Genomic DNA, 27,591 nt, shown 5'->3' on the forward strand with positions numbered 1-27,591 from the left:
CCATGCCCGACCGGGCCTGAAATACTTTTTTTGAATAACTCCCTAGCATGTTGCATTTCAAGGACTCACTGAGAGGCACATTGTGGGGAATTCCTATTAGATATTATATGAGACTGAGTGACTTAAGTGAATCCTTGCCTACAGAGAAAACCGTTATGCAATGCAAATAATTCACAGTAGGTAATTATCGGTGAGTGCTAAGTAAACGTGTTTCTCCCCAAATGCTACAGGAACCCAGCAGCGGGGTGGGATGAGTCCTCATTAAAGAGATCTGGGGAGTCTTGGTGAAGGAGGGGAATTCAAGCTGGACGTTGAGGAATGAGGCTTCCAAATGCAGAGCATAATATGTGTGTGCTGGGGGAAATAGGCAGGTCAGGGTAGTGAAATGGGTTTTTAATCTAGAAACAAAAGCTGGAGCTTTGGCTGAGACCCTCGTATGCCAGATTCACAAGTACAGTATTGGGGAAACCACTGAAGATGTCTGAGAAAAGAACGGAAGTTGAGACTGGGATCAAAAAGTAACTATCAAATATCTATTTCTGTTCTAATGGACCAACAATGTAACTTCAAATAATTTGTAACTACAGTAATTCATTTTGCCAACTCCAATGCCCCTGAAAACTTTTCAGTGACTTCTCATTGTTCTTAAAGACCCAAACCTTTATCATAACCCATTGGACCCATCTAGTTGTCTGTACTCTCTGCTGCCACCACGCTGGCTGTCCTTGCTCTCTATGCTGCTGCCCCACTGGCCGACTCGAAGTTCTCCTCCCACCACAGGGCTTTTATATCTTCTGTCCATCTGCCTGGACAGCTATCCCCCCTCCTCTTTGCCTAAGTTTCTTCCTTCAGATCACAGCTTAGGCATTCCATCCCGAGGGACACTCTCCACCCTCCCCATTTCTATCCTGACACTGAAAATTTCTCCATCACAGCACTTAGTGTATTCAGTAATACACTTAGTTGTGATCTTTGATTGACATATCTCCTTTACTGGGCTGAAGCTCCATTAGGGTAGGGGCTTTTCCCCTGGCTGACAACTATATCCCCCATGTCCACACATAGAAAGTACCAATAATTATTTGTTAGATGGGAAGAAAAGATGCCAGAATCATTCAGAATCATTCGGGGGAAGATTGCTTATCTATCAGCTTTTTTTTTTTTTTTACATTGGGAATTAGATAATGTGGCATTATAATTCATTCCGTCTTCTGCTGTTTTAACCCTTTGTGGTCGTTTGTCTACTCTCAGCCACCAAAGCTTTTTTACTGTTCTGGTCGTATGCCTGCTCTCAGCCACCACAGCAAGGAACCATACGAATCTTAACTCCATTCATGTATCAGTTCATAATTTCTCTGAAAGCTATTAATTCTGACCAGTACGACACCCATGTCCAAATTTAATACGACCGCAAAGGGTTAAGCCTCTTGGAACGTGTCCAAGTTCACATGGCCTGTCAAGATTCAAACCCAGGCCTGTCTGGTTAAAAACAAAGCAAAAGCAAGCATGTATTTTCAGTTATAGTGTGTATATGTGAGCAAGGAAGTAGGAGAAGATGGAGCAAGCCTTCTCACAAGTACAAATCTGATCCCATTGTTTCCACTTTCAATATAGGTCATCAAGCCTTGCTTACTTAAAAAGCTTATGAACTTACAAGCAGACATAGCAGACTGTTTTTTCACTGTCCTTTCTTGGAAAAGCCTTGCTTATATGCTGCTTTTTCCACTCTACTTCCTCTTATCTGGGATTTGTGACACATAATTGAACTAAAAAAAAAAAAATCAATTGAACACCTGTGTGAAATCACCCACGGCTGGGAAAGCGATGATGATGTAGACTGATGCCAAATCCCTGTACCTTCCCAAAGGCCAGGCCTGTCTTTGGTGGAACACTCCTCTATAGAAAGTAGCAACTCCTGGCTCAGCATGCCTATATTAGCATTTAATCTGTGAGTTTTAGTACATCATTTGTCTCTGAGTTTTCTGTTTATAAAGTGAGAGTAATATAAATACCAGACTTCAAAAACAGAGCGCCTAACCTTGTGTCTGTCATTTTACATGCACTATTTCATCTACTGTTTACAATAATCCCATGGTGTCAGAAACACATTGTATTATGGGTAATGTGACTTGCTCAAGTTCATATGATCAATAAAAAGAGGAGCCTGGGACTCAAATTTAGACCACCTGACCACTATTTTTTTTTGTACTATGTCTCCTATCCCAGCAGTTTTGAGAGAACCACTTCACAAAGAAATGTATTTTAAAATATTTTCAACTATAAAGCTCTACAGTTTTAAGAATATTAAGCAATTTTTTACACTAGAGAGGAAGAATTAGAACCTGATTAAGGTTTTAAGGATGACAAATTAATTACCAGAGAACAGCTTACTTTTTCTCTTAAGAATCAGAATATTTTCTGTACTTCAAAAGTTCTCAATTTAAAGAATAAAACAGAAAATAATTCAATTGAAAAATGGGCAAAGGACCTGAACAGACATTTCTCAGAGATATATGAAGGGACAATAAACAAATGAAAAGATGCTCATCATCAGCCATCATGGAAATGTAAAGCAGAACCACAATGGGGTAGCACTTCACACACTAGGATGGCTATAATTTAAAAGACAGTAGCAAGTGTTGGCAAGGATGTAGAGAAACTGAAACTCTCCTACACTGCTGGTGTGTAAAATGTGCAGTCCCTGTGGAAAACAATTAGGCAGTTCCTCAAATCATTATGCATAGCTACCGTACGATCCAGCAATTGCACTCCTAGACAAATACCGGAGAAATGAAAACACAGATAAAACTTGTACACAAATTTTCATAGCAGCATTATTCATAAGAGTCAAAAATTGGAAACCTAAACGTCCATCAACTGATGAATAAATAAAATATGGTATATGTCACCCATGCAATGGAATATTACTGAGCCATAAAAGGAATGGAACACTGCTACATGTTACAACATGGATGCACCTTAAAAATACTATGCTAAGCAAAAAAAGCCAGTCACAAAAGACCACATATTATATGATTCTATTTATAGGAAATGTCCAGAAGAGGCAAACTCACAGAGACAGGAAGTGTTTCAGTGGTCGCCTAGGGCTGGGGTGGTTGGTGGTGGTGACGGTTTCAGGCGTGAAGGCTAAGGGGTACAAGGTTTCTTCTGGGGATTATACAAACGTTCTAAAATTGACTGTAGTGATAACTGCCCAACTCTGTGACTTAATACTACCAAAAACCACTGAACTGCACACTTTAAATGGGTGAACTGTATGGCAAGTGAATAAAGCTATTTTTTTAAAAAGTTCATTATAAACTGCATTTTCAATATGAAGTATTTATCAAAGCTTACTTTAAACCAAATGCATTTTTCTTATCACCACCTATAACAGGATTCTAATATTTTTGGAACATTATCTCTGAGTATCTTTCACAGGGATAGCTTAAAATTACATTTAGTTCATGGATTTAAACATGAAATTACTAATGCTAAGATGAAGTACAAGGATGCCTGGAGATCCATATATGGTATCATCATCCACTTAATCAAGAAACCTAGGAGTTTCTTGTTTCCGCCTTCCTTGAGCCCTCATATCCACTTCATCAGCAGGAAGCCCTGTTTGTAAACTCAATAAGGGTAGAATTTTGTTTACTTATTATAGTACCCTGGTACTTAGAATAGTACCTGGCACATATTAGATGCTTAATTAATATTTGTTGAATAAAATAATTCATGCTGCCCTTGAAACTAACACCTTTAAGAAAAAATAATTTAAAACCCTCATTTGATAATTTGTTAACATATGCACTAATTTTTAAAAATGTAGACTATGGAAGTTTCATTTGCCATTCCAATTGCTGAAACATGTTAAGGCTAAATTCTCAAAGGGAGACAGGTATGCTATGCTGCCAAAATATTTAGAAGTAGAATGTAATAACTTTATTCAAGTTTGCTCTTGTTACCTGATCCACAAATATTTGAAAGATATTTTATTTTATAAAAACTTACATCTGTAAGTAATGGACTGACCATAACAGAGGGCTTAATCTGGAATATAGGATATGCTGAGGGGCCCATGGACCCCTAAAATTGTATGCAAAATCTAACATGTATATTGGCATGTGTATCTTTTTGGTGAGAGTTCATAGCGCAATCAGATTTTCAAAGAAGTCTATGACCCGAGAGGTTAAAAAAATTACTTAACTATAAACAGTCACAAAGTCTTTTAAACACGAATTTGTACAATAAAGTAATATCCAACAGCTCCATCTATGGGTAGGTCATTATTACCTAACAGAAATAATGACAACTACCAGAGATCAGTGCATCTTATGAATGCTTGTGTTTAAATCTTCAGTGTCACTCTAGTGGGAATTTATTAACTATAGTATCACAGTTTTTCCTTCCAGATATAGATGCAAAATTAGGAGACTGTTGATGAATTCTACTTACAGTACTTCAGCACCAAAAAATTGGGCAGTTATGCTGATATATGTATGTACAGTTCAACATCTGTCAGTCTTAAAACACTTATTTATAGTGAAATCTATATAAAACCGTTAAAAACTTTTCTATTTACATTTTTAAAAAAATGAAAAGTATAATTTTCTTTGCCACAACTTGTCAAAACTGCCTCTTACCCTCCCACCCTCTTACCCCTCACTCTACTTGTGACAGACAGTGATCACAAGAATCAAACATACTGCTTAAACAAACTGTGTCCTAAAAAGGTAGAATACTTAAAAACATTACATTTAGAACTGTAAGTGAACTATTTATACATTTCAAAGGGGGTTAAACAAAAGTATGTAAAAGAGTTTTCAAAGTCTCAGTCCAACATGAATGTGCAATTTCAATGTAAAGATAGCAACATATGAATAATTTGCTTTCCTGAACATTTCCTTTGGGTCAGAAAATGTTTCTTTTTCCTCTGCTTCACAATGAAACATTTTCTTGTAAGTTTTCTTTAAGGGGGGAAGGGGGAGATGGAAATGTAGGCAATCCTGGTTTACAGGAAATTTGTCAGAAGGAATAAAGTCTGCTTTGAAATGTTTACATTTAAATAAATAGAAGGCAAGTATGCCTGCCTAGAGCACAAAGAAACAACACAATAAATTAGCATACAATTGGTGAGAATGTACAAGCCACCCAAAAAGCGTTCCCCACTGGATAGGGACCTGATTTTCACCATCCAACAAGGATTCTTTAATGCCAGTATTTTTCTAGTTATTTTATAAACTATGATCTGAGCAAATTCAAAATGTTGAATTGGTTAATTCAACACTTCCAGGGATTTGCAAAAACATACAAGATTAAAAAAAAAAACACAACTGTTCCTGACACACTATAGTTTCAAAGTACAAACTATTCACATTCTCTTTTTTCCACGGTGTTTTGCTCAGTAGAAAACAGTTGAGGAACATTCACAGAAAGTCTCTTTCCATTGCAAGACAAACTTTTCCATCAGCCATGGTCCAACAGAGGAAGAATATCAAGACTTATGCCACTGCTGCAGATGTGCATCTTTTTTTCTTTTTTCCTTTTTCTTTTTTTTAAAACTACATTCCCCTGTGAGTTTTATCTTGTTTTAAAATGCTGCTCCTGCAGCAATTCTTGCTGAAACACTGCTGCTGCGGGGTCTACAGCCTAAGCATGGGCAAAGTGCTTTCTTTAGACATCAAAAATACAAGGGCTTCCCTGGACACTTGGTAACCAAGCAGGTTTTAAAGTGCACTCCTGTGTCCAAAACACTAGGACCGTTCAGCAGAACTCTGAGAGGGGCTGGGCTCAGTTCCATCCTCTGTGCTACTGTCTATGTCCTGTTCCATTGCTGTTTCATCATCATCCAACTGCTGACTGGTGAAGTTGTTTAGCTCAAGGAGCCCGCTAGGCTCTACTACCACATTGGAGCTGGAGTGACAAGGAATAGCATACTGAGGGATGGCCTGGAAGAGAAGACACAGGAGAGAAGTTTTATGGTAAGAAAAGGTAACAGAAGGATCTCTCTAACAACACTAAAGAAGGAAAAAGGAACCTGACATTTACTGGACAATTACTACACGCTAGGCACTGTGCTAGGTACTTTTACATATGATACTCTACTAAATCCCCATAATATAACACTATAAAGAAAACACTTCCCATTTTACAAATGAGGAAACTAAGAGGGTCAGTGACTTAATCAAGGTCACACAGTTGGTCAGGGTTAATGTCAGGATTCAAAGCCAAGTCCTATAAAATTCAAAGTGATCTTTCTACTCCTTGATGGCTCCTCTTCTAACAAAGGAGGCTGAAATCTGTGCCTAATTCAAGAGAGAGACTTTGAAGCACATTTTCATTTGATCATTAAGCACATTTTAAATGTATATGTAGTCAGGTTTTTTGTTTACCTCCCTGCCCCCCCCAACCCCCCACCCCCCGTTTCATATAGCTAATCACTGTGAAAAAGCCTGAGTCAGGAAACCAGAACTTTTGTTTAGCTCTGGCTCTAACCGTGGACCTTTAAAAAGTCACTTCACCTCCTTGAGTATGCTCTTGTGTAAATAAGATAGTTGGAGAAGATATACTCTAAAGATCCTTGCAGTTTTAAAATTCTATGAATTCCACATATATAGACTCTTTCAGGATAGTATATATATATTCATCTTGTTTATTACTGTATCCTTAGCACCTAGCACAGTACCTGGAACATAGGGGCTAAATAATATATGTGGAATGAATGAACAAATGAATGAATGAAATACACATTATCTCTGTCTACAAATAACCATACTTTTCATTCAAAGCATTTAATATCAAAGCACTTCTGCAGACTTCTTTCACTCATCCCCATAGGTATTTTTCTGAATTAGCAAAATCAGTATGTACTTCAGATCAAAGTTAAGTACAACTAATAAGATCTGAAAATGTTCTGACAATGTATTAATGATGATTATAATAACAGGAGTTATCTTTATTGAGCCTACCAGACACTTGACCAGCTGCTTTCTATGCATCTTCTCCCCTAATCCTCAAAACAACGCCGTAAGGTGAATGTCATTGTTTCCATTTCATAGATAATAAAACTGAGGTTAACTCTGTTGCTCAAAGCCAAAATGCTGGTACGGAGTAGAGGTGAGATTCAAATCTAGGTATTTCTGACTCCAAAAGCTTGATTCTTAATCACTATGCTGCCCTTCACTCTGACGTAGCCATCTAGCACATGATACATGCTGAAAGTTAGCTGAGTATTCTGTGGAAAAACTATTAATTAGCCTATTCCTTCTAATGCTTACCTGGATGATATCCTAATACATGCAATAGGCTGTATTTTCACCCCTGTTCATAAAGTGCAGAAGCTGATTTTCAATTAAGCTATCCAAAATTATTTTCAATTTAGTGAGTACACCAATTTAAACCCCCAGGAACCCAGTAAGTTTTAGTAAAAATAGTAATAGCTACATTTATTCGGCAATCATTGTGAGCCAGGCACTGTGCTAGGTGCTTCATCTCAATTTTACATAATCCTTATGTCCATCGTGTAAAGTACGTGTACCTTATTCCCATTTTACTGATGAGGAGACTAAGGTACAGTGAAGTTAAGTAGCCTTGCCCAAAGTCACACAGTGAATGGTAAAGCCAGGAAACCATTCCTTTTTCATTATACTCTACCTCTTCAGAGGAAGAGAAAAAAACCACAACAAATTTCTTTGTCAAAGATTAATTAAACACTAACATTTGTTTTAATAGGGAGAAACAAATTATTTGAAAAATTCAATGGCCAGTTCTATTTGCCTTTAAGCATTTCCCCCATATTTAATTATATTGTATTTGGACTGATATTGGTTAATTTGCATTCTCTCATAGCTTGGCATCATGGAAAAGGGAACGTTTACCATGGAAAAGGGAACTTCCAAGTGTGAACCTATGGTAAAACCCTAGACTAGCCACATTTCATCAATCTAAAAATTCTCAATTAAAATGTGTTGCTCTAATACCTTCTGAGATAAGTATCAGTTTATCAAAAGATGACACCTGTCAAGAAAACAGCCTGGTACTCTGCAAGGGGAGAGGGAAAAAAAACACAATTTCTAGGGGTTAGTCTTAACTAACTCCTCAGTCTTGATCTTTTATGCATGATGAAAGACGAGTTTAGAATGAAGGGAATGTGAGACATTATGTTCACTAGCCTGTACTTACCAAGGCAGGGCAGTAATCATAACAAGATTTTTCAATAATAATGATTGAAATAAAAAGCAAAGCTTTATGGTTAATCCCAAGTTAGACATAAAATTAAATTATTTAGAAAATTTTCTTACAACATGTTTCTCCAGACATTTCAGTTAATTGAGTTTTTATTATCCTGAAAACAATAAATTTGGATCAAGATCAAGAACTGTGTTTTTCCAAGGAAACAGCCCCTGAAATGTACTTGAAATATAAGTACAATCCAATTATATCCCAGGAGTGTCTGAGCAAAGATTAGGGAGTCTAAAACTGCCCCCAGGAAGTTTCAGGGGTGACTTGCTGAATTAACACTGGGACGTGAGGCTTACACCTATAAATCAAGCTGACATATGGGCTCAGGGCCCTTGACCGTCTCTAAGGTGTGACAATGTCCAACAATTTTTCCAGGACTCGCTTCTAAAAAATAAATATAAAATTATATATTTGAGTAAGTATTAAACCAAATTTGTCAAACACCATTTCAAAGTAATTTCTGTCTTTTCCCCATGTAGGTTTGACTCTTCATGTGACACCCCAAAACACACCACCCTCAAGATGCCCGAGTTCTCATGTTCCTTCTAATTCTTACCTGGATGATAATTTCTGCTGGGCTCTCTTCAGCTTTCTTTTGGCCTACATTCTGAATATGCATGAACTGGCCTGTCGTCGGCACTCCCGGTGCATCGATTTTCCTTGTTGTTAGGGGAGGGCCAACAGCAGATGGACTTGAACAGGACTCTCTACATTTCTGTTGCTGGGCAGTGCAATTTGCCATCCCTGCCACCACTACGTGGGTGGAGGTTAATGATCCTGTTTCACCAGTGAGCATACTAGTGGCAAGAGCCTTCTTTGGGGGATCCACTACCATATGCTCTACATTTGTATCAATCTGAGCTTCCATCAAAGACATTTTCAAAATGTCTGACACTGCTGTCTTCTCAGAGGCCTGAATGGGAGATATGCTTGTAACTGGTGATGTCAGCTTAGGCACAGAACTGCCACCAGTTATCTTTGTAACTGTGGGTGGCTGGCGCCCCTCAAAAGTTATCTTTGTAACAGAGGATCCTTGTGTTATAATTGGCTGCTCCACCTGAAAACAAATTGGGGTTGTGTGTGTTACAGCTACATCTTTTTGAAAATCTATCAAACACCCCAGACAATATGGCAAAAGAAACATTCGTGCGGTATACTAGGAAGACATTTTGAAGCTTGGTGTTTCGATAAGAGGGCTGGGTAGGAAAGTAACTGGTTACTTTTAACGAACCTAGGGAAAGAGGAGGGGTCGAAAGAACCTTTGTTCAGCCAGCCAAGGTTCATAGCAGTAAAGAAAAAAAGTCACAGCAGCCTTGTTTTCCTTTGGGATATATATTCCCACACAGTATACCTTCAACCTGTCTCAAATTATTTCATATAATCTCCGGTTTTTTAAAATAAAAAGGTTTTAAAAAATATTTTGCTTCAAAATACATTTATACGAACATATTCTATATATATATATGTATCTGTAATTTACACAAACATACGTCACTCCAAAGCCACTGATTTTCCCGAATATGGTTTTTCTTTCAAATATCCACAGATAATTTATTAACTAGAGGGTGATGATGTAAACTACAAAGAAGATGTTCAATGAAGCTCCTTAAAAGACTGTAGTTTACTTAGCATTATTGCCACAGATGTAAGAATTTACAGGCATGGAAATAAATATTTTATACCTAAATAAAAATAATTTAGGGATATTGCTTTTATGCACTGTTGATCAATGCTGAAGTGATTTCATTTTTTAAATGCCTGGAAAATCGAGTTCTGAGTGCTATGATTTTTTTCCTTCCTATATTAATGTGTGCATTTCTTCCCTATTGTCAACCTCCTGATGGGGTAAACTAACACCAGCGTAATGAGGCTTTCGAGTTTCCTCTTGCCAGGAGAAAGCACTGCTAATCACGATAGGGTCGTGATGGTTTCATTTTTTCCGTGAACAGAGAAGTTTAACTTTGCATGCTATCAATATTCCGTTACCTGGCTTGCCGGCTGTTTCTCTGACGAGGCTGGGAGCGCCATTTGGCTCTGGGGGGTTTGGGGTTGCACGTAGATTTTTGGTTGATTCGGAGCCTGCTGCAGTTTAGGGAGCTGCTGTGTGGTTTTCACTGCAAGCACCTGTACTACAGTTTGCGGGGGCTGTGCCATTAAGGTAGGAAGCTGCCTGTCTTTGGCCACGATAGGATGCTGTGTGTGCTGTACATCTGGCTTGGGCTGTGCTTGTTCTTGCTGGAGAGGGGTGAGTTTTTGATGCCTGATGGAAAGCTGGGGCATTTGCGGGAGTTTGTGCTGGAGCTGGTCTGCCTGCAGGTGGATGGTCTGCTTCTGTTTAGTCTGGAAGCACTGCAGAGTTTTCACTTGCAGCTGAGTCTGTTCCAGCTGGGGCTGGCTAAGTTTCTGCTGTTTAGCGGACTGTGACTGAGTCAGGGCAGATCGGTAAAACAGACCTGTCTGAGGGTCTAAAGTGTCCATCTCTTCAACCTCGCCCTCCTCAGTTCCAAGTTCCTCGCTGTGTTTGGTAAAAGCAGTGTGACTGCTTAATGCCTAAGTAAAAAAGGCACAAATAAGAATGAAATAAGAAAAACACCTACATTGCTACATTTTCCTCAAACTGGAAAATACTTGGTTATGAGATTCATGCAAAAATTTTCAGAGGGAAAAGCCTAAAAAGACAAAGAAACCTCAAGGTTTCCAAATCTAAAGAGGACTTTACACTGAGACTCTCGTAATTTCAACTCTCAGACATTAAGTACTGTAAAAACTGGTCTGCTAACTTCTGTAAGAAACGTTCGAGAAGGCCCAGAACTTACAGGTGAGAAGAATAAGGCTGCTCTGCAAGCACAGCCCAACACAGCAAAAGAAGAAAAGGCTCCCAGGCTCAGGACACAGCTCTCCAGCCTGGTTGTCAGAGATGCTAACCATCCAAAGAAAGATGCAACCCAGGAGTGAGGTGTCCAGAGAAAAGCCAAGGTTCAGAGAAGCCCACTTTGGCCATGTGCATGTCCAACACTGTCCAGAAGGTAAAAATTGTTGCCCGAGGGGCATGCCCATCCCAGTCCCCACAGAGGGCCTCTGCTCAGAGTGGAGATGGTTTATCAGACTTCACGAAGGTCTGTGAAAGCACCCTCTGCACTAGCCCTCTTTGCCCCCGTGCTCAGATTCCAGGCCACCAGGCAACAGCTTCCCGGAGACCTGGCTCTCTGGAGGGAAGGAGAGGGAGGAGGGGACAAGAGCACTTCTGTCCGTGAAAAAGGAGACTGTCTGGTGTGAGTTATAATAGTGTTGGGAAGAGGCATCGATCTTGAGTGACATGGTTAGGGCCGGCCTGTCTGACTTCTCTGGGTGTCTTGAGAAAGGTCAATGTCAGGACCGGCCAGATGAGGGTCAGACTCCAGGCTGAGATCTGACACCTAGCAAAACCTCTGGCCATCTGGCTTCCCTCAGTGACACAAGATCCACTCCAACCCATCCTTCCTGCTACCTTGTCATATGCTACACCGCTACTCTAAACTTTAAAACTTTGAGATTCAATTAAAACCCTCCCCTATCTCATAATGAACTTACACATACAGGTTTTTAATTCAACAAATTCTTCATTGCCTTTCAGGTAGTTTGCCTACCATTAGCGTCAACTGCTACTAGTAGTCAGGTGAAGGTGATTTATGTGAATACTAATAAATCATGCTTAAATCTGATATCTATGATATCGCTTTATAATAAAGGCAGGCTGCTTTGGGTTTAGATCCTGGTTCTGCCACCTAGGATAAGTTACTTAACTTCTGTGAGTATGAGTTTCCTCATTTGTAAGAGGGATAATACATCCACCTTACATGATCATAGAATTAAACTAGTGTATTTAAAGCCCAAAGCACAGTATCTGACACAAAATCAACTTATCGACATGTTTCCTCCCTTTTTCCCATTATCCTTGGTATTAGATATTCTGTTTTAATTAATTCATTCTCCTTACTACTGAGTCTTTTCCTTTTTAACTGATCACATATAGTAAAACAAAAAAAAGTCAAATATTTATTTACCTACTTATTCTTAATGCTCCTATGAGGATTCATTATAAAAACAAAAAGTAAAACAAACAAAAACACTACGGCAGCAAACAGTGAAACAAGCCAACTTCTATTTCCTTTGAAAATCTTACCTCAGTGATAAGTTCTTCCGTAACAATAAAAATCATAGTAGCAGTGACCAATTATGATGTCATAAATTCATCTAGATAGCCCCACCCTTTCAAAATAGTAAGAATTCACAGAAAATCCAAGAATACTATTTCTTAATTACTTTCTGTTAAGACTTTCAATTCATTTCCTCTATTCACTCTTCACAGACAAAGGAACTACACAAACACTCTCTGATTCAGTTATTTCTCCTCTTATAATAGGAGGTGAAACTGAACCTTATTTCAGGAAAAATGCAGTTACAGAAGGTAGGGGGGGGAAAGAAGATACAACCTGCTGCATAATGTGGGTGATTGCTCCTGGGGAAGATGCTGGGATGGACTTCACCACCACTGAAGTCTGTGTTGCAGTCTGTGACTGAGCCACATGCTGGAGCAGCGTCCGCTGGGGCTGGGAGGGCTGTTGGGGCTGGGAGCGATGGCTGACTGAAAATAGAGGAGGTGATGATATTTCTCCAGAAATCACTATAGCATCTATAACCAGTAGTCATTTTAAACAAATTCCTGTGACACTGTGAACTAGGAGGCAGAAGACCAGAGTCTGCCCATCTAAGAGCTGTGTGACTCTGAGAAAGTCACTTACCTTCTCTGAGGCTCTGTGTCATTTGTAAAATAGGAATAACAGAGCTATTATAATGATGAGATGAGAAATGTATGTGGAAGTGCAGTGAAAACTACCACCACAAAGAAGGAACAAACCCCTTAGAGTTACATTCTCCTATGAGTTGCACTCACTTTCTCCAATGATCTTTATCCCACTAAGTAACAAAAAATCATCAATTTCTGTAATTGAATCCCAGATTAATTTCTTTAATGATAGTAAGACAATACAAGTTTACTTAATCTCTTGATTCTGGTTCCAAATGCAACAAACACCAGAAGCATCCACTCCTTTATATGAAGTGACACTGTCTCACAGCCTTACAGTTCCTAAAGATGAAAGAGGTCAAGATGATACTGCAGAGAGAGTGTCAACACTGTCACACCTGGATTCTGCCCCACTCTGCCACCAACCAGCTATGTGAATTTGAAGAGGTCACTTAAACTCTATTTAACCTCTAAAACTTAGAGATTTTATTTTGTTTGATTTTTCTTTTTTTAATGGGATAATAAAAATTTGTTTCTACCTACAAGAAGACCAAATGAAGTAACAGATTGAAAATGGTCCTTAAATTGTTAAGTACTAAAATACAAAGTTAACAAAATAGAAATATCAGTGTTCTTTCATTTTCTCAAATTTAGCTCATCTGACATAAATGGGTAGTAAGAGTACAGACTGAAATAAACCCACTTCTTTTTCTCTTGCTATAAAAGGTCCCATGGAGTAAACTTTATTCATCTATATTGATGCCAATCGATCACATTTTACCAGCCTGAATTTCAACATTTTAAACAGTATAAACATTCACCACTTCTTATCCTATAGAGCTTTAAAAATGCTTATATTTACTGAGAAACCAACTTTCTGAATCAGGGACAGAGTAAAAAACCCCTAGAAAATTAGCCAAGGATTTTGAGAATATCAAAACTCTCGCAATAATCCATGATTCTAATGCCCATATATCTTGATCTACAATTTCTAGTAGAGGTTCCATACTTAGAAAAGTCATTAGTGGGGTAGCCAAGGGAAAGATGATCATTACAGAAATCAATGTATAAGTGCGATTTATGTGTTATAAGTACAGAACTTTAAAACTATCCAATGAAATATAAATAAGCTTTATTTATTTCTATAACACATTCTATCTATATTCAAAAATGCAATTTTTCTATTGTTGCTGTCTATACATATGCCTACATCTGATATAAGAGATTACAGGCAGCATCACCAGTCTTCTTTTATAAATGTACTGTAGTATCACAGTTTGCTTTATATGTACATTTTAAATTATATGAATTAATAAAATCTTCTGTATGTGCTTAACCAAACTGGGAAAAAAAGGAGTTAGGGTTTATATCAAAACAATTACTGAAATCATTTACAATGTGACTAAGAGGAAAAAAAAAAATCATACTAATATTAAAATTAAGCAAGCAAATTAATGAAGTTTTTATTGATGAAAGCATCATCAGAAATGACATTTGAAAAATAAAGATAATTTCTGGTGAAATTGTCAGATTATATAAAACATTTCTGCTGTCCATACTAATCTTTATAATTACTACATTAATTTTTTTTATTAAGAAATGAGATGGATTTAATAGAAGACCAACCAAGACCATTTTAAAATAATTTTTATTCCAGATACTATAAATCTCTTCCCCAGAGTGCAGGAAAAGTTAAGATAAAACTAACACCCACTGCAGGATAATACAAGAGGCTAGGGCCAGGAAGCTGGCTTTGAAATCAAAGAAAATGTTCCATGTGACTGACAATATGATGGGAGGAGATTATGGAAGGAGGTCACAGAGTGAACATTTGGAAAACAGCTGAAGTGACCTTAATTGGGTCAAATAAATACCATAAAACAGTCGCTTATTTCTTTAAAGAACTCATTTTTTCCAATGTCAAACTGCTCATTTCTGAGAAACAACCCCACTATTCTGCAAAAGGAAAATCTCTCTTCCTTTTCTTTCACTGACTGGAGTTTCCCTTTCCTCTACCAGATCAGAATAGAGTGCATCCACTTAAGTGGTTCTCCCCCAATCATCTTTTATCTTTGGTTATACAACAAATGGATGCACATCACTCACCTAGAAGGGGAAAAGCAATCTCTGTCCCCTCATCACTGCGTTCTGAAAAGGGTAAGAATGGGAAGAAATCATAGGTCTTTTCATCTATTTGTGATAATTTAGTCTATCCACAGAAGTCAATACAGATTTCCCTAACATAGTGCCCTCTGCTTTATTTAGCTTTCTGCTAAATATCTCTAAAGTAAGATGCTAGATGGCTTTCCATAATCTTTAAATGGATTTTCTCATTTGGCAATTTAAACCTGTTAGTCTTAATATCTCCTAAAATGATGCCAAAGAATTCCTTTTCTGCTTTGGTATTTACATCCTTCAAATATTTTTAACTTTATGTTCTCTTTTAATCACTGCTAAAGAATACTTAAGACAGGTGTTCTTTACATAGTGCCTCATAAGTCCTCTCTCCTAACCTCTAAATATTCACATTACTACTCTCTGAACTATTTCAAATCTCAAGGTAATGAAGTGTCCAAAACAGAAAGCAGTATTCCAGGTGTGGTCTCAAGAATCTGAGAGAAAGAATCTATTATCCTTCCTGCTCCATTCTCTATATATGCCATCCAAAAATCTCATTAGTGTTTTGCTTGCCAGACTATATTTTAAACAAATCCCTAATTCACTTTCCACCAGAACTCCTAAGTATTTATAAGAATTTTAAATTTTCCACATTATTTTCCTTTACATTAAAAAAGGGTTGGATTTTATACTCTCTTTCTCCCTTGATCCACCTCCTTCTCCCCCAAAATTAAAAAATTCAGATGCATAAAAATGTTTATTCTTAGATAAAAAATATTTATCCTCTGATAAATGTTGCCCTATATTCATAAATATTATTTATGATCAACTTGCAGTTTTATATCACTTGCAAACTGTAACAACCTATTGTTTTTTTCTGCCCTAGTTGTACAAGAGTAAATCCCAAGGACAAAGTGAAACTGCTCTCAGAGCAAACTGAAAAAGATCTAGAAATATAAAAAATATATTCTCCCCCAAACAAACCACCCCATGAAATCCAGAAAGGTAGCTCTCCTACCTTAATATTACTTTTTAAGAGGACACCTACCAGTAGTGATGTATTCAGCAACTAGTTCTGACTCTACCACAGCAATTGATGGACTCTCAGGAGAATGTCTCTTTTCCTGGGTCATCTGAATAGGCACTGCCATTTGACTCAAGTCAATAGTGGGTTGTCTTGGTTTAGATTCCAATTTTTCCTTTACTGCATAAAAAAGTCAGGGAAAAAGTTAACTTTTATTACAAATAAGTACCAAAACCAGAGTTGTCCATGGGAATAACGAACCAGACCTTCTGAGGTGTCACACTGGCAGTGACTAAGGAGACAATGAGTTGAAAAGAAAAAAGCAGACTGCTATGCAGGGCTATAGAATCCACAACTTGTGCAACCATACCCAGAAGCCTAGCAAAAAGGACTCATATGCAATGAGAGTAAAATACCTCCTATTATTATCAGACCAGACAGCTGGTTCTGCTTCTCTTAGACACTTTCCCCTTAGGAAATTTCCTTTACCCTTCGTCAAGGTGTCCCTGGTGCCCTTGCGCTCACCAACCTGAAAATAAGGGGCGAATAAGCAGTACAAAGCATGATCCCCACCCAGGCGCTCCTGCCCAGGACAGGACAACAGCGATCAATTTAACTTCATCTATCAAAAACTTAGGATGATCCCTAAAGATATGTTACAATGTTTCAATGACTTTAAAGAATAAAAATTTTCAACATTAGGGAAAAATGGCCTCTGTGTTCCTGCAAAAAATGTCTTATGGAATAGTCTGGAAACAGGAATGGTTTCCATGGACAGATTTATTTTTCTATCTTATCACTTTTTCTACAGAATCTATTCATTTAGCTTCTACCCTCTTTAAGGCATTAATGAAAATGGATGAGTATGTCAAAAACAAGGAGCTGAGGAAATGACTAAGGTAAAAAATAACACCAATATTTAGAAATGTTAACCAAAGACTTACACTAAATGCTAGTATTCTTGGGGTAGTGTAGAGTGGATGTTACAACGAACAGTAGTAACTAGTAATCAAGTCCACTGAATGATCATTCAGATTATTCCCACAAAGCATATAATGTGACAAAATCAAGATAATAATTTAAACAAAGAAAGTAAAACAGAACCAAAGAATACAAAAGTCATCCCACAAGTAGAGAGGACATTAATCTAGGAATCTCTCACTCTGCCACTAACCAACTGGGTAACCTCTCTAGATCTCAGTTTATTTATCCATAAAATGAAAGGGTTGGATGAGATCATTGCTAAGGTCCCTTAACTACTCTGACAATCTTTGACCTATTATAACAGAAAAGTCAGTATTTATAACAGGTTTTGCCTCGAGTTCATTGAAGATATTTACTAACTAGAAATACTGATAGGATCTTGTTAATCAAAGATAGTTTTGCATGGAAGTAATTAAATTATACAAAGAAATAGAAGATAAAATTAAAACAAATTAGAATGCTAGAAAGGGCCATTAATGGTGTCTTATGAACATAAAACTGTCCCACCAATATCAAGGAGGATGACAGGGGCCCTTCAATCTGCCTCCTACTATTTTTCAATAGAACTGGCAACTGTACTGTATCTATTTTTCCACTTGGAAGTGACAGACCTATTCCTTTCTGGTAACAAGAGGCAACAGGATTGTCTACTGAAATCAGGAGATAAAGAAAGAGCTCTCCCATTTTTTTCCACCTTTCTACTGACTACATCTATCCTTCAGTACTCCTGTGCACATCTTAATGAACTGACAAATAAACAGACTGCACCAATGACTATAGACAAGTCCAGAGGGGGGAAATGTGCTCAAAATAATAACAAAGAAAATAGAACAGTGGTAGTATTTTAGCACAACCCATCTCTAGAGAAAACATGCTTCATTCAATTGAGCATGTGAATTCATACCTGTTGTCTGTTGGAGTTCTAATAGAGCTTTGATTGTTGAAGTAGCTGATTGTGATTCACTGGATACATCCTGATAAATTATGGTGGGGCTAGTCTCCATTGCAATCTCATGTTCTGACCAATCCTGACGCCGGGAAGCAATTACATGAACTACAGGCTGGGAATCTGTTTTATATTAGTTAAAAAAAAACAAACCCTATAAACAAAGTTTCTCTTAAAAAAAAAAAACAAAAACCGTTTTTTTAAAATTTTGTATTTATTGTAAACTTCATGCTTTATCTCCCCAAGAAGACTTGTAAGCCCCCAGAGGGCATAATGTCTTTCATGTCTGTATTTACTTAATCCATTCATTAGTTCAACAAACTGGGCACCTATGTGCCAGAGTCTATATTTGGCACTGAGGATACAAAGGAGCTCACAGAATAATCAGAGGATTCTCAAGAAGCACACAATCTGGTTGGGGAGACAGACATGTAAAAAAGACAAATTACAATTCAATGTGATAACTGCTGTAATAAAATGCTGTGCATTTGTGTAAGTGGGTGCATATTTGTGTAGAGTAAGAACAAAGTGCTATAGGAGTCTTATTTTCCCCAATACATCTGAAAACATGCTCTGTATTCCAACCTCAGCATTCAGTCAACACTTATTGGATGACTGATTTACTGAAAGGAAATCCTGTCCAATGACAAGAATGGATAGATAATCTAGAAGCAGCCTGATATAATAAGGACACATAACATTTGGAGTTCAAAGTCTTATGTTACAGTCTCAACTCTATCAATCATTAGCAAGTTGATTCTTTGGGTCTTAGTGTCATTATTTCTAAAATGGCAACAATATAATCACTTCTCTACCTCACAGAATTTCTGAGGATATAAAGAAATCATATATATAAAAGAGTTTTATAAACTATAAAGGACAATAGAAATATTATTGCTGTGGTGGTGGTGGCCTGAAAGTGCTCAATTCTAAGACTTTTTGTTAGTTTCAAAATAAAGTACACCCTAATTCAAGGTTTATTATATTCATGCTATACCAGTATGCATGTAAATACTAAATGTGCATCAAACTGAGCAACAAATTATTTGAGTTTTCCATCTACAGAATAAGCAGGTTGGACTAGACTACTGTTAAGTTCCTAAACTCCTGTGTGTGTCCAAGACACCACACAGAAAATTATGCAGCATATTTAAAGGCATGATTCCTACTCCCAAGTTTGGATAATAATGGAGGAGACATAAAATAAAGATATACATATAGCTTTGTATTTTGGGGTAAAACCAAATGATTAGGGAAAATAAGATAAATATATAGAAAGAAAAAGACTGCTCTGAATTGGAATGGTCAGTGAAAGAATCACAGAATAATAAAAAGAATTCATGTAGCCCTCAAAACAAGAATAAATAGAAAATAAGTTCAACCTCCTTCGAACATTATATTTTTGAAAACCACAAAGTTGTCCAAAAATGTTGGGGCAGGGGAAACAACTCTTCAAAAAAAACAATAGCCTTCCCAAAGAAAACAAAATCAGTATATAATAGATCTGGAATTTTTAATTACCATTAATAAGTTGTATTCCTCCCCCAGGGAAAAAAACACACACACACACTAGGTAGGACATAAGCCACACGAGAGATGTGTAATTTCCATTAAAAGTCCCCAAAAATCTAGAAAATTGAAGGACACTATCCTGGAATACCAAATGCCATGTGAAGCATATAACAATTTTTCTTTACTCATTCTAAGTAGATATATAGAACTTAAACTTAAGAGAATTATATTAGGGAATCATTCTTTTTATATAACCTAAATTCTCAAATTTAAAAAATTCCATTGATGATATAAATTCCCCTTAGTTAGGTGAGAGGACCGATAGGCAAAGAAAGACTTGGCAACCGGACTCTATATACACTGACTATCTAGAAGCAAGCAAGGACTGTATTTGTAGAGGGATATGGTAGAAACAGACTAGAAAAGGAAGACAAATTTCCACTGCGAGCACCTATTAGAGACATCACCACAAATAACATCATCCCTTGGAGACTGGGAAGATCACTCTCTTTCTGCCCATACTCGGAAAGAGTAGCTGACCATCACAAAATATTACTGCAACAATTGTGACACAGAATGAGAGAGTAAACCTAGATGTGATTTTCTTCTCTACCTTTGGCTTATGCTTAGTCTGGATAAATCTACTGCCTATCAAGTCTGATGCTGGGGTCAGAAAGTAATGACTGAGATACAGGGAGCCTTATCTCACAGTACCATTTGATTATGTGATTTGCATTCATCTTCTACATTTTTTTGAAAGTTTAATGGAGCCCGGCCGGGCGTGGCTCAGCGGTTGAGCATCGACCCAGGATCCGGGCAATCGGGGTTTAATTCCTGGTCAGGGCACATGTCCGGGTTGCGGGCTCCATCCCCAGTCGGGGGCATGCAGGAGGCAACCGATCAATGACTCTCTCATCATTGATGTTTCTATCTCTCTCTCTTCCTCTCCTTTCCTCTCTATGAAATCAATAAAGATATATTTAAAAAAAAAAGAAAGTTTAATGGAAATTATACATCCCTGGTCTGGCACATGTTCTACCAAGTTTTTGTTTTGTTTTCTTTGGTGGGGGGTGGGGGAGGAATACAGTTAGCAAATGGTAATTAAAAATTCCAGATCTATTATATATTGATTTTGTTTTCTTTGGGAAGGCTGTTATTTTTTATTAATGACTTCCCTATGTCTTTTGAAGATGGTGGCCTGCTGACCCTGAGATATCTTTCCCCACAAGTCACTTAACAAATATTTATTAAATACCTACCACATGTTAGATACTAGAGATACATACTATACTGTCACATCCAAAGGCAGACTCAGGCATCTCTATGAAAGAATGTCTCCTATATCCTTTCTATAAAATGCCTATATCACACTTTCATAAAATCATAAGATCTGTCAGCTAGAAAAGATGTAAAAGTTTGTTTAGCATTCTCATCAATCCTAGGCCATAACCTTCACAAAGTATCACCACCAGTGTGGGAACTCTGGCACCAGAGAACTCACTACTTCCCAAAACAGTTTCCTTCCCATCTCTGCACAGTTATGACAATTATAAAATACTCTTATATGGAGCAGAAGGTTTTCCTAGGACTTCTACCCAATGGTTCTAGTTTCCATCCATGTATCCACAAAGACCAATTCTTCTCCCTCTTCCACATCACGGTCCTCAAAATCACTGATGACAGCTCCCATGCCCCCCCAACCCAACCCAATTGTCATCTTCTCATCCATGATAAATGTTCTGTCTCCACTAACCATTCCTCAAATAAAAGGATTCTCAGATGCCTTACCATCTAAACCATTTCAGTAAATCCCAGTAAATCCAAGGTGTCTACACCCCTCTATGATGTAACATGTACCTTCCCTCTGAAGTACTATCATAAAGCCTAAGGCCTTCATAGTATTTAATTGCCTAGACAGCACTGCCCAAAATGTTCCAGAGAACATTAGTTTCTCAAGATGGTCTACAAAAGAAGGGTTCCATGGTCAAAAAGTTGGGGAGCATTTTACATTATGTACTGTACTCTTCATCTTTCACAATATATATTAGCACATAACAGCTCTGAAAAGTTCTGCAATAAGTATGTTTTGCTTAACTTGGATTTATTTCCCACCTTCACCATGACTGCCCAGATCATGAAGCTTCTAGAAGAATCATCCTAGAAACCAAGCTGTGGCCTACTTAAAGCAATGTCTTAACAGGATGCATTTTTCTATTTGCCTCATGCCCTGTTCCATCTTAAATCTCTACCCTGGATTTCTTCTCCTTGTTCTCTTCCATTTTACTTCAAGTAATCCTGTATGCTATCTAAACCACCTTAAAACTTTTTGGAAATAAACAGAATATAAGAAAAGGAACCTTTAATATTTTTTCTTTTTTAAAAATCTGGAACCCCTTAAGTCTAGCCTATTCATAAGTAAGAAAGGGAAAATAAAGAAGATCCAATTAGGAGGAACAGTTCAGGAGCTGTGAAGGGTATATGTCAATCTTCAGTAGGTGGCCTAGGCAAGTATGGTCTTAATCTATTAGTCTTGGTCATCTATCTGTCTAACAAGATCTAAAAATACTCCATATGTATACCACTTAAAAGGCCTACCCACAAGATCAGAGGAAACTCCAGAAAGGAAACAACATTTTGGACTCAGGAAACAAAAATGGGTTTATAAGGCTGAAGCTTACACTATGCCACAGATACTATGATTGCTGTTTGTTCATTCAGTGAAACTTTTACTGAGTGTCTACTTAGTGCTAGTTTAGCTAATTATTGGATATATAGAGATAACTATTACTCCTGCCCTTAAGAAGCTAGTAGCCTTTTGGAAAACAATTATTCTAAACAAACAAATAGTACAAAATAAAATGATCAATGATAAAATAGCTGGTAGTACAAAGCAATTCTGGAAGCATAGTGTAGAAGGAATGATAAACTCTCCAGGGTGATCTAAAAAAGTGGTACAGCAAGGTGGAGAGGAATGCCTCTATTCTAGCCCATGAAGAGCTAGTTTAGGAATAAGGTATAAGGACTAAACTGTTCCTCCTTGGGGGTGGGAGACAATGGGAAAAATTTAGAAACCAAAAATAGAATCAAGAAATTCCCCTGGCATAAGAAACATTCTTATTTCCAGGACCTGTGCAAGAGAAGTCATCCAAAAAAAGATCTGAAATTTTAAAAAAAAGGTTGATTCATTTTTATAGTAGAATGCCAACTATCAAATATATAAATAATGGACTTTAGAAAATCATCAATAGATGCTAAAACTAGTAGACAAATGTTTTAATGGAGAACATGGTATTTATATAGTCTCAAAGTATCTCCCCACAAATTAATATAAATCTCAAAGGAAAATATGGTAACTTCATAATACAAAAAAGGGGAAGACATCACTTTAGCCAATTGATAAGCATTAACATCATCAATACTGGGACAAAATGACATCATGTGCCTACTGATGAGAAAACTAAAGACACAACATTGCCTCTGTGGAATTCCTGCTGAATCTAATCAAGAGGAAGCATCAGACAAAAACAAATAAGAATATTCTACAAAGTAACTGATCCATACTCTTTAAAAAATGTCAAGGTCAAGAAACACAAAGGTTGAAGGATTATCCAAAGTAAAAGGAAAATGAAGATTCATGCCAATTAAATGCAACTAAATGTAATGCATGGTCCTAAATTAGATTGTGGACTGGGGGAAAAAGTATAAAGAACATTATTGCACAGTTGATGACATCTGAAAGGAGTACAGGTTACAGAATCATAGCATTAAATTTCTTGATTTGATAACTGCATTTTAGTTATGAAGAGACTAACCCTTAAGAAATACAAACCTACAAATGTAAGTATTTAGAGGTAAAGGACATGACATCTACAACTTGCTCTCAAATAGTTAAGAAATTTAAAACTTGTAAACACACTGGGAGTGGGGGCAGGGCAGAAAGAGAATCAACAACAAAGCCAATAGGGCAAAATGTAAACTAGTGGTGAATCTAGGTAAAGAGTATACACAGGAGTTCTTTTTACTCTTCCTGCTACTTTTTCCTAAGTTTGAAATTACATTAGAAGAAAATGTTGCTATGATGGGGGGGCGAGGAGGCTGAAAAGCACAAAGCAATATAAAAAAAAAAGGGACCGCTAGGTAGTGCTTAGATTCCTAGTAGTTATGAGCCTCATATTCTCTGAAAAACAGCATGATTTTAGACTGACCCAAACCTTTATCCCTTTCTCTTTAAGTCACAGCATATAGATTCCCAATCTCTTGTCTTTGTGAGAATGTAGTAAGGAGCTAGACAAGGATATAGGGGAAAAAAGCAAAAGTAGATGATAAAAACTGGCTTTATAGTCAATTATATTAGATAAGCCTATTATGAATTAAAAATATTTCTGTATTACAGAATATTTTTAAAGAAACACAATGAAAGATAGAGAACTAATAAATAAACACAGATGATATCTGTATTATAATAGATCAAAGAGCAGACAACCTTATACTCAATCACATCTAGAAATAGCCACTGTACCATGAGAGCTCCCTTAGGAAAAGAATAATTTCAAAAGATAATCTGAGATTCCATATATAAAGACATCTACTGTTCATGTCTCCCTTTTAGCACCAACTCATAAGCTAAATATTTTACATATTTTATAAAAATGAGTGACATGTTCATTTATTAAAATCAACTTTTTTATTTACTTTGAATTGATAAGTTTTCAAAGACCATTTCAAATGCTACTTCCTTCATGAAGCTTTCTCATCCTCTCCTCACTGGAGTGTGAACTTTCAGCCTTTGGCATTTTTTGTTATTAATAAAATTTAGTTATTAATAAAATTCTTATACTGACGTTGTACATATATTTTTTTATCCCCTATTCTAGAGCTTAAGCTCCTAAGGGGCAAGAATTATATTTTACTCAGCCTTTGTAGGGTCTAGCATAATGCTTAGTACATAGTATAAACTAATAAATAATTCTCAAATTGAATTAATGGAATAATTAGCAATTTGAACCATTTAAGACTAACATGAGAGATCCTACTGAAGAGTTAAAGTAATAAAGTGTTTGCACAATATGAAGAATCTGTATTAGGAAAGTGTCAACAAAGCACTCCAGAAAGGATAATGGGTAGGCAGGGAGAGGAAATAGAGTGAACAGGAATGATCAAGGGAAGACAACCAACTTTGCTTAGATGCATCCGAGTGCATAAGCATAGGCATAACACTGCCTGATAATAAGAGTGATTTAAGGTAACTGAGTACTAGATTTGTATAAGGTCTCAAAGATTATGATCATGAGTTAATTTCAAGAGACTTCCTAGAAGAACAAAATAATTAAAACAGCACTGAGGACCAAAAAGCTTCCCTACTATGAAGTATGGCTTCATAGCCCCTAGTTAGGAGAGCCATACAATTATTATCTAAACTGGGATACCTTTGAGAGTGAAAGGGAATGCTATTAATAATTATGCTAGAACAGACATAAACTAGGACTTGTCCCATGCAAAACTGCAATGTATGATCACCCTACTTACAGCCAGCCCACTTGTAGCTACCTCTGGCCACCTTGATTCTTTTTCAAGATTCGGCAACTTTCTTGCATACTTCTACCTACCCAAAGAAAACAGGAGGAATCATAGCTCTAAGCAGTTTGATAATACCTACCTGTCAAAATCATCATCTAAAGTATACCAATTATTTGATGAACATATGCCATGCAGTAAAGAATGGTAAGCCTTACCAAAAACAAAACTTCAGCTCACTAATTACAGATCAAACAAAATTTTTTAAAAAATCAAAAGAAGTGACAAATCAAAGCATACATGTTTGTTTAAAATTTCTAGATGCAACTATTTTGGAACTAGGGCACTATGTCAGCAGTAATTATATAAAATGGATCTTACCTTGGGAACTTTGGGAGGACTCTGTAGAAGAGGAACTATCTGTGTAATTCTGTGGTTCTTCTTTTCCCTCCTGAATAGAAGAATTACTGGCCTCTGCCACCCTGGACGCTTGCTGTAATGTTTCTGTGACCAGCTGCCTTGTTTGTTCACTAACAACTGTGGCTTGAAATGTTACTGGTTTGGGTTTAATAAGAACCTAGAAGAAAAGCAGAAATATTTCCAGTTTAAATTTTAGAGCACAATTTAAAATGTTAAACTTCTGGGTCATGAACAATAACATTTTCCTGGTGTGGGAAACAGCATTCTGTACATTTACTATGCTTTGGGCACAACATTGTTCATCAAAGACTAATTCAATCTATGAACTAATTATAGTCAAGCCACATAAAACGTTTTAAGTGGTACATGCCAGATTAGAACAGCCATGACTCTGACAAGAGCTTTTGCCCCTGTTTTTTCTTGCCTATGATGTCTTTAGGAGTCATTTTACAATCTAGGCTATATAGCAGAAATGACAGTCACAAGCTAAGAATGACAGAACAGAAAGATACAAGGATCCTAGATTCCCAGCTTTTTGTGCCACAATAATAGCCCCAGATTTCCCCACTCTGAACATTAATTAACATAATAAAAATAAAACTATAATTTCTTTAAGTTACTGTTCTTTGGGTTTCTATCATTAGCAACCAAATGAAATACCTAATTGACACATGTGTACAAAGTAATCTTGCTTGGGACCTAAATCATTTTTGAAGAAATCCCCAGAGGAACAATGATGCAGTCAACTATTAGAAGCAATATGGAACATGTGGCAGATCAACTCTTGGTAAAGGTGAAAACCAGACACTTAAAGCAAGTGAAATGGGAAAAATTTTTCAAAGTGAAGCATTCCTCTTCAAAATTTGGACTCTAGGAGTTGACTTCAATTGGGTGCATGGAGTAAAAATGTTAACTCACCACATTTATTTTTTATTTCTTTCATATATGAGATTCTAAACCTTTTCAGACTCTATTAAGTCACCCATTTCCACGAATTCAAGAATGAAAATATAATACAAGTTAGATGATGGAGGAAATAGAATTGTTCCAGTTGAATTTTAAAGGCAATTTGGACTTATTTCTAATCACCAAACTTACTTGTTTAGATAGTAAACTTTCTGACTATAATTCTGAGGGAATCATATTCTAAAGGCAAATTATCATTTTATAGGTAAATTACTACCTTTCACAAAAATTCTAGTATAGCATTTCTCAACCAAAGCTGACTTTGCTTCCTTTGATATTCTCAGACATCATGTAAAATAAACAGAAGCCCAGCAACATAAGATTAATTCCTGAGCCTCAATTTCCCAGGCAAATTTCCAGAAAAGCTCCCTTAGTAGTAGAAAAATGAACAGATCTCTAGCTTCTCCATTATTTAGGTTTCAAGTAAAGCAAATTTTTTAGGTAAGTTAAGTGCTTTTGAAAGCCATATTAGCTTATAAAAAGTAAATACTTTTCTCTGAGAGATTTGGAATAACTACCATTTTCCCTCAATAACATACTCCACAAATAACAATATAAAACTTCAACAAATTTTATTCCAAGGAGATTCTTTTCTCCAATTTTTGCTCATAACATGACACAAATATTTAGATATTTAAAAAAAGCACTGAGGAGTGAAACACAGGTTTTGAAAATAGATGGAAAATTATGATAATTATACACATGCAGTCATAATTTTTTATAATTTGATCTTTTACATATTACTGATCTTTTCATTCAAATTTTTACCTTGGAATTTTAGGAATTTAAAATATATCTGAGCCAAGAAAAACCACCATATCTTATAGCATACCTGTGTTTTCCCTTGCTGCCCATAAACAATTTTTGTTGGGATGATTTTAGCTGCTGGTTGAACTGTAGAACCTATTCCTTTTGGTTGAGTTACAATCATTTTGGTGATGGGTCTTGTAGCAGTGATGATGGCTGGCTTTGCTCCCGTTGGTACCGTCTGAATAGTCTTTTCTCCCTAAATTGAAGTCAATATTATATGAGATTTTATAAGCACTTAAATGACAAAAACTGTCCTTTTACTGAAAA

General features: G+C 36.7%; 1 protein-coding gene across 6 annotated transcripts in view; it reads right to left on the reverse strand.

The window, feature by feature from the left end:
- Window positions 1-3,026: 3,026 nt before the first annotated feature.
- The window catches only part of EMSY (EMSY transcriptional repressor, BRCA2 interacting), a 91,205-nt gene continuing 66,640 nt past the window's right edge, over window positions 3,027-27,591 (reverse strand). For all 6 annotated transcript variants that reach the window (XM_087821649.1, XM_016196367.2, XM_087821648.1 and 3 more), the window contains 8 exons: window positions 27,347-27,520; window positions 25,510-25,705; window positions 18,061-18,225; window positions 16,197-16,352; window positions 12,717-12,868; window positions 10,231-10,794; window positions 8,801-9,301; window positions 3,027-5,951 (listed from right to left, as the gene is read on the reverse strand). In XM_087821649.1, coding sequence (XP_087677775.1) covers window positions 5,757-5,951; window positions 8,801-9,301; window positions 10,231-10,794; window positions 12,717-12,868; window positions 16,197-16,352; window positions 18,061-18,225; window positions 25,510-25,705; window positions 27,347-27,520 — 2,103 coding nt within the window. In that variant the 3' untranslated portion in view covers window positions 3,027-5,756. The remainder of the gene's footprint in view (window positions 5,952-8,800; window positions 9,302-10,230; window positions 10,795-12,716; window positions 12,869-16,196; window positions 16,353-18,060; window positions 18,226-25,509; window positions 25,706-27,346; window positions 27,521-27,591) is intronic.

This window comes from Miniopterus natalensis, chromosome 11 (assembly GCF_054644295.1).
Source record: "Miniopterus natalensis isolate mMinNat1 chromosome 11, mMinNat1.hap1, whole genome shotgun sequence".
Taxonomy (NCBI): domain Eukaryota; kingdom Metazoa; phylum Chordata; class Mammalia; order Chiroptera; family Miniopteridae; genus Miniopterus; species Miniopterus natalensis.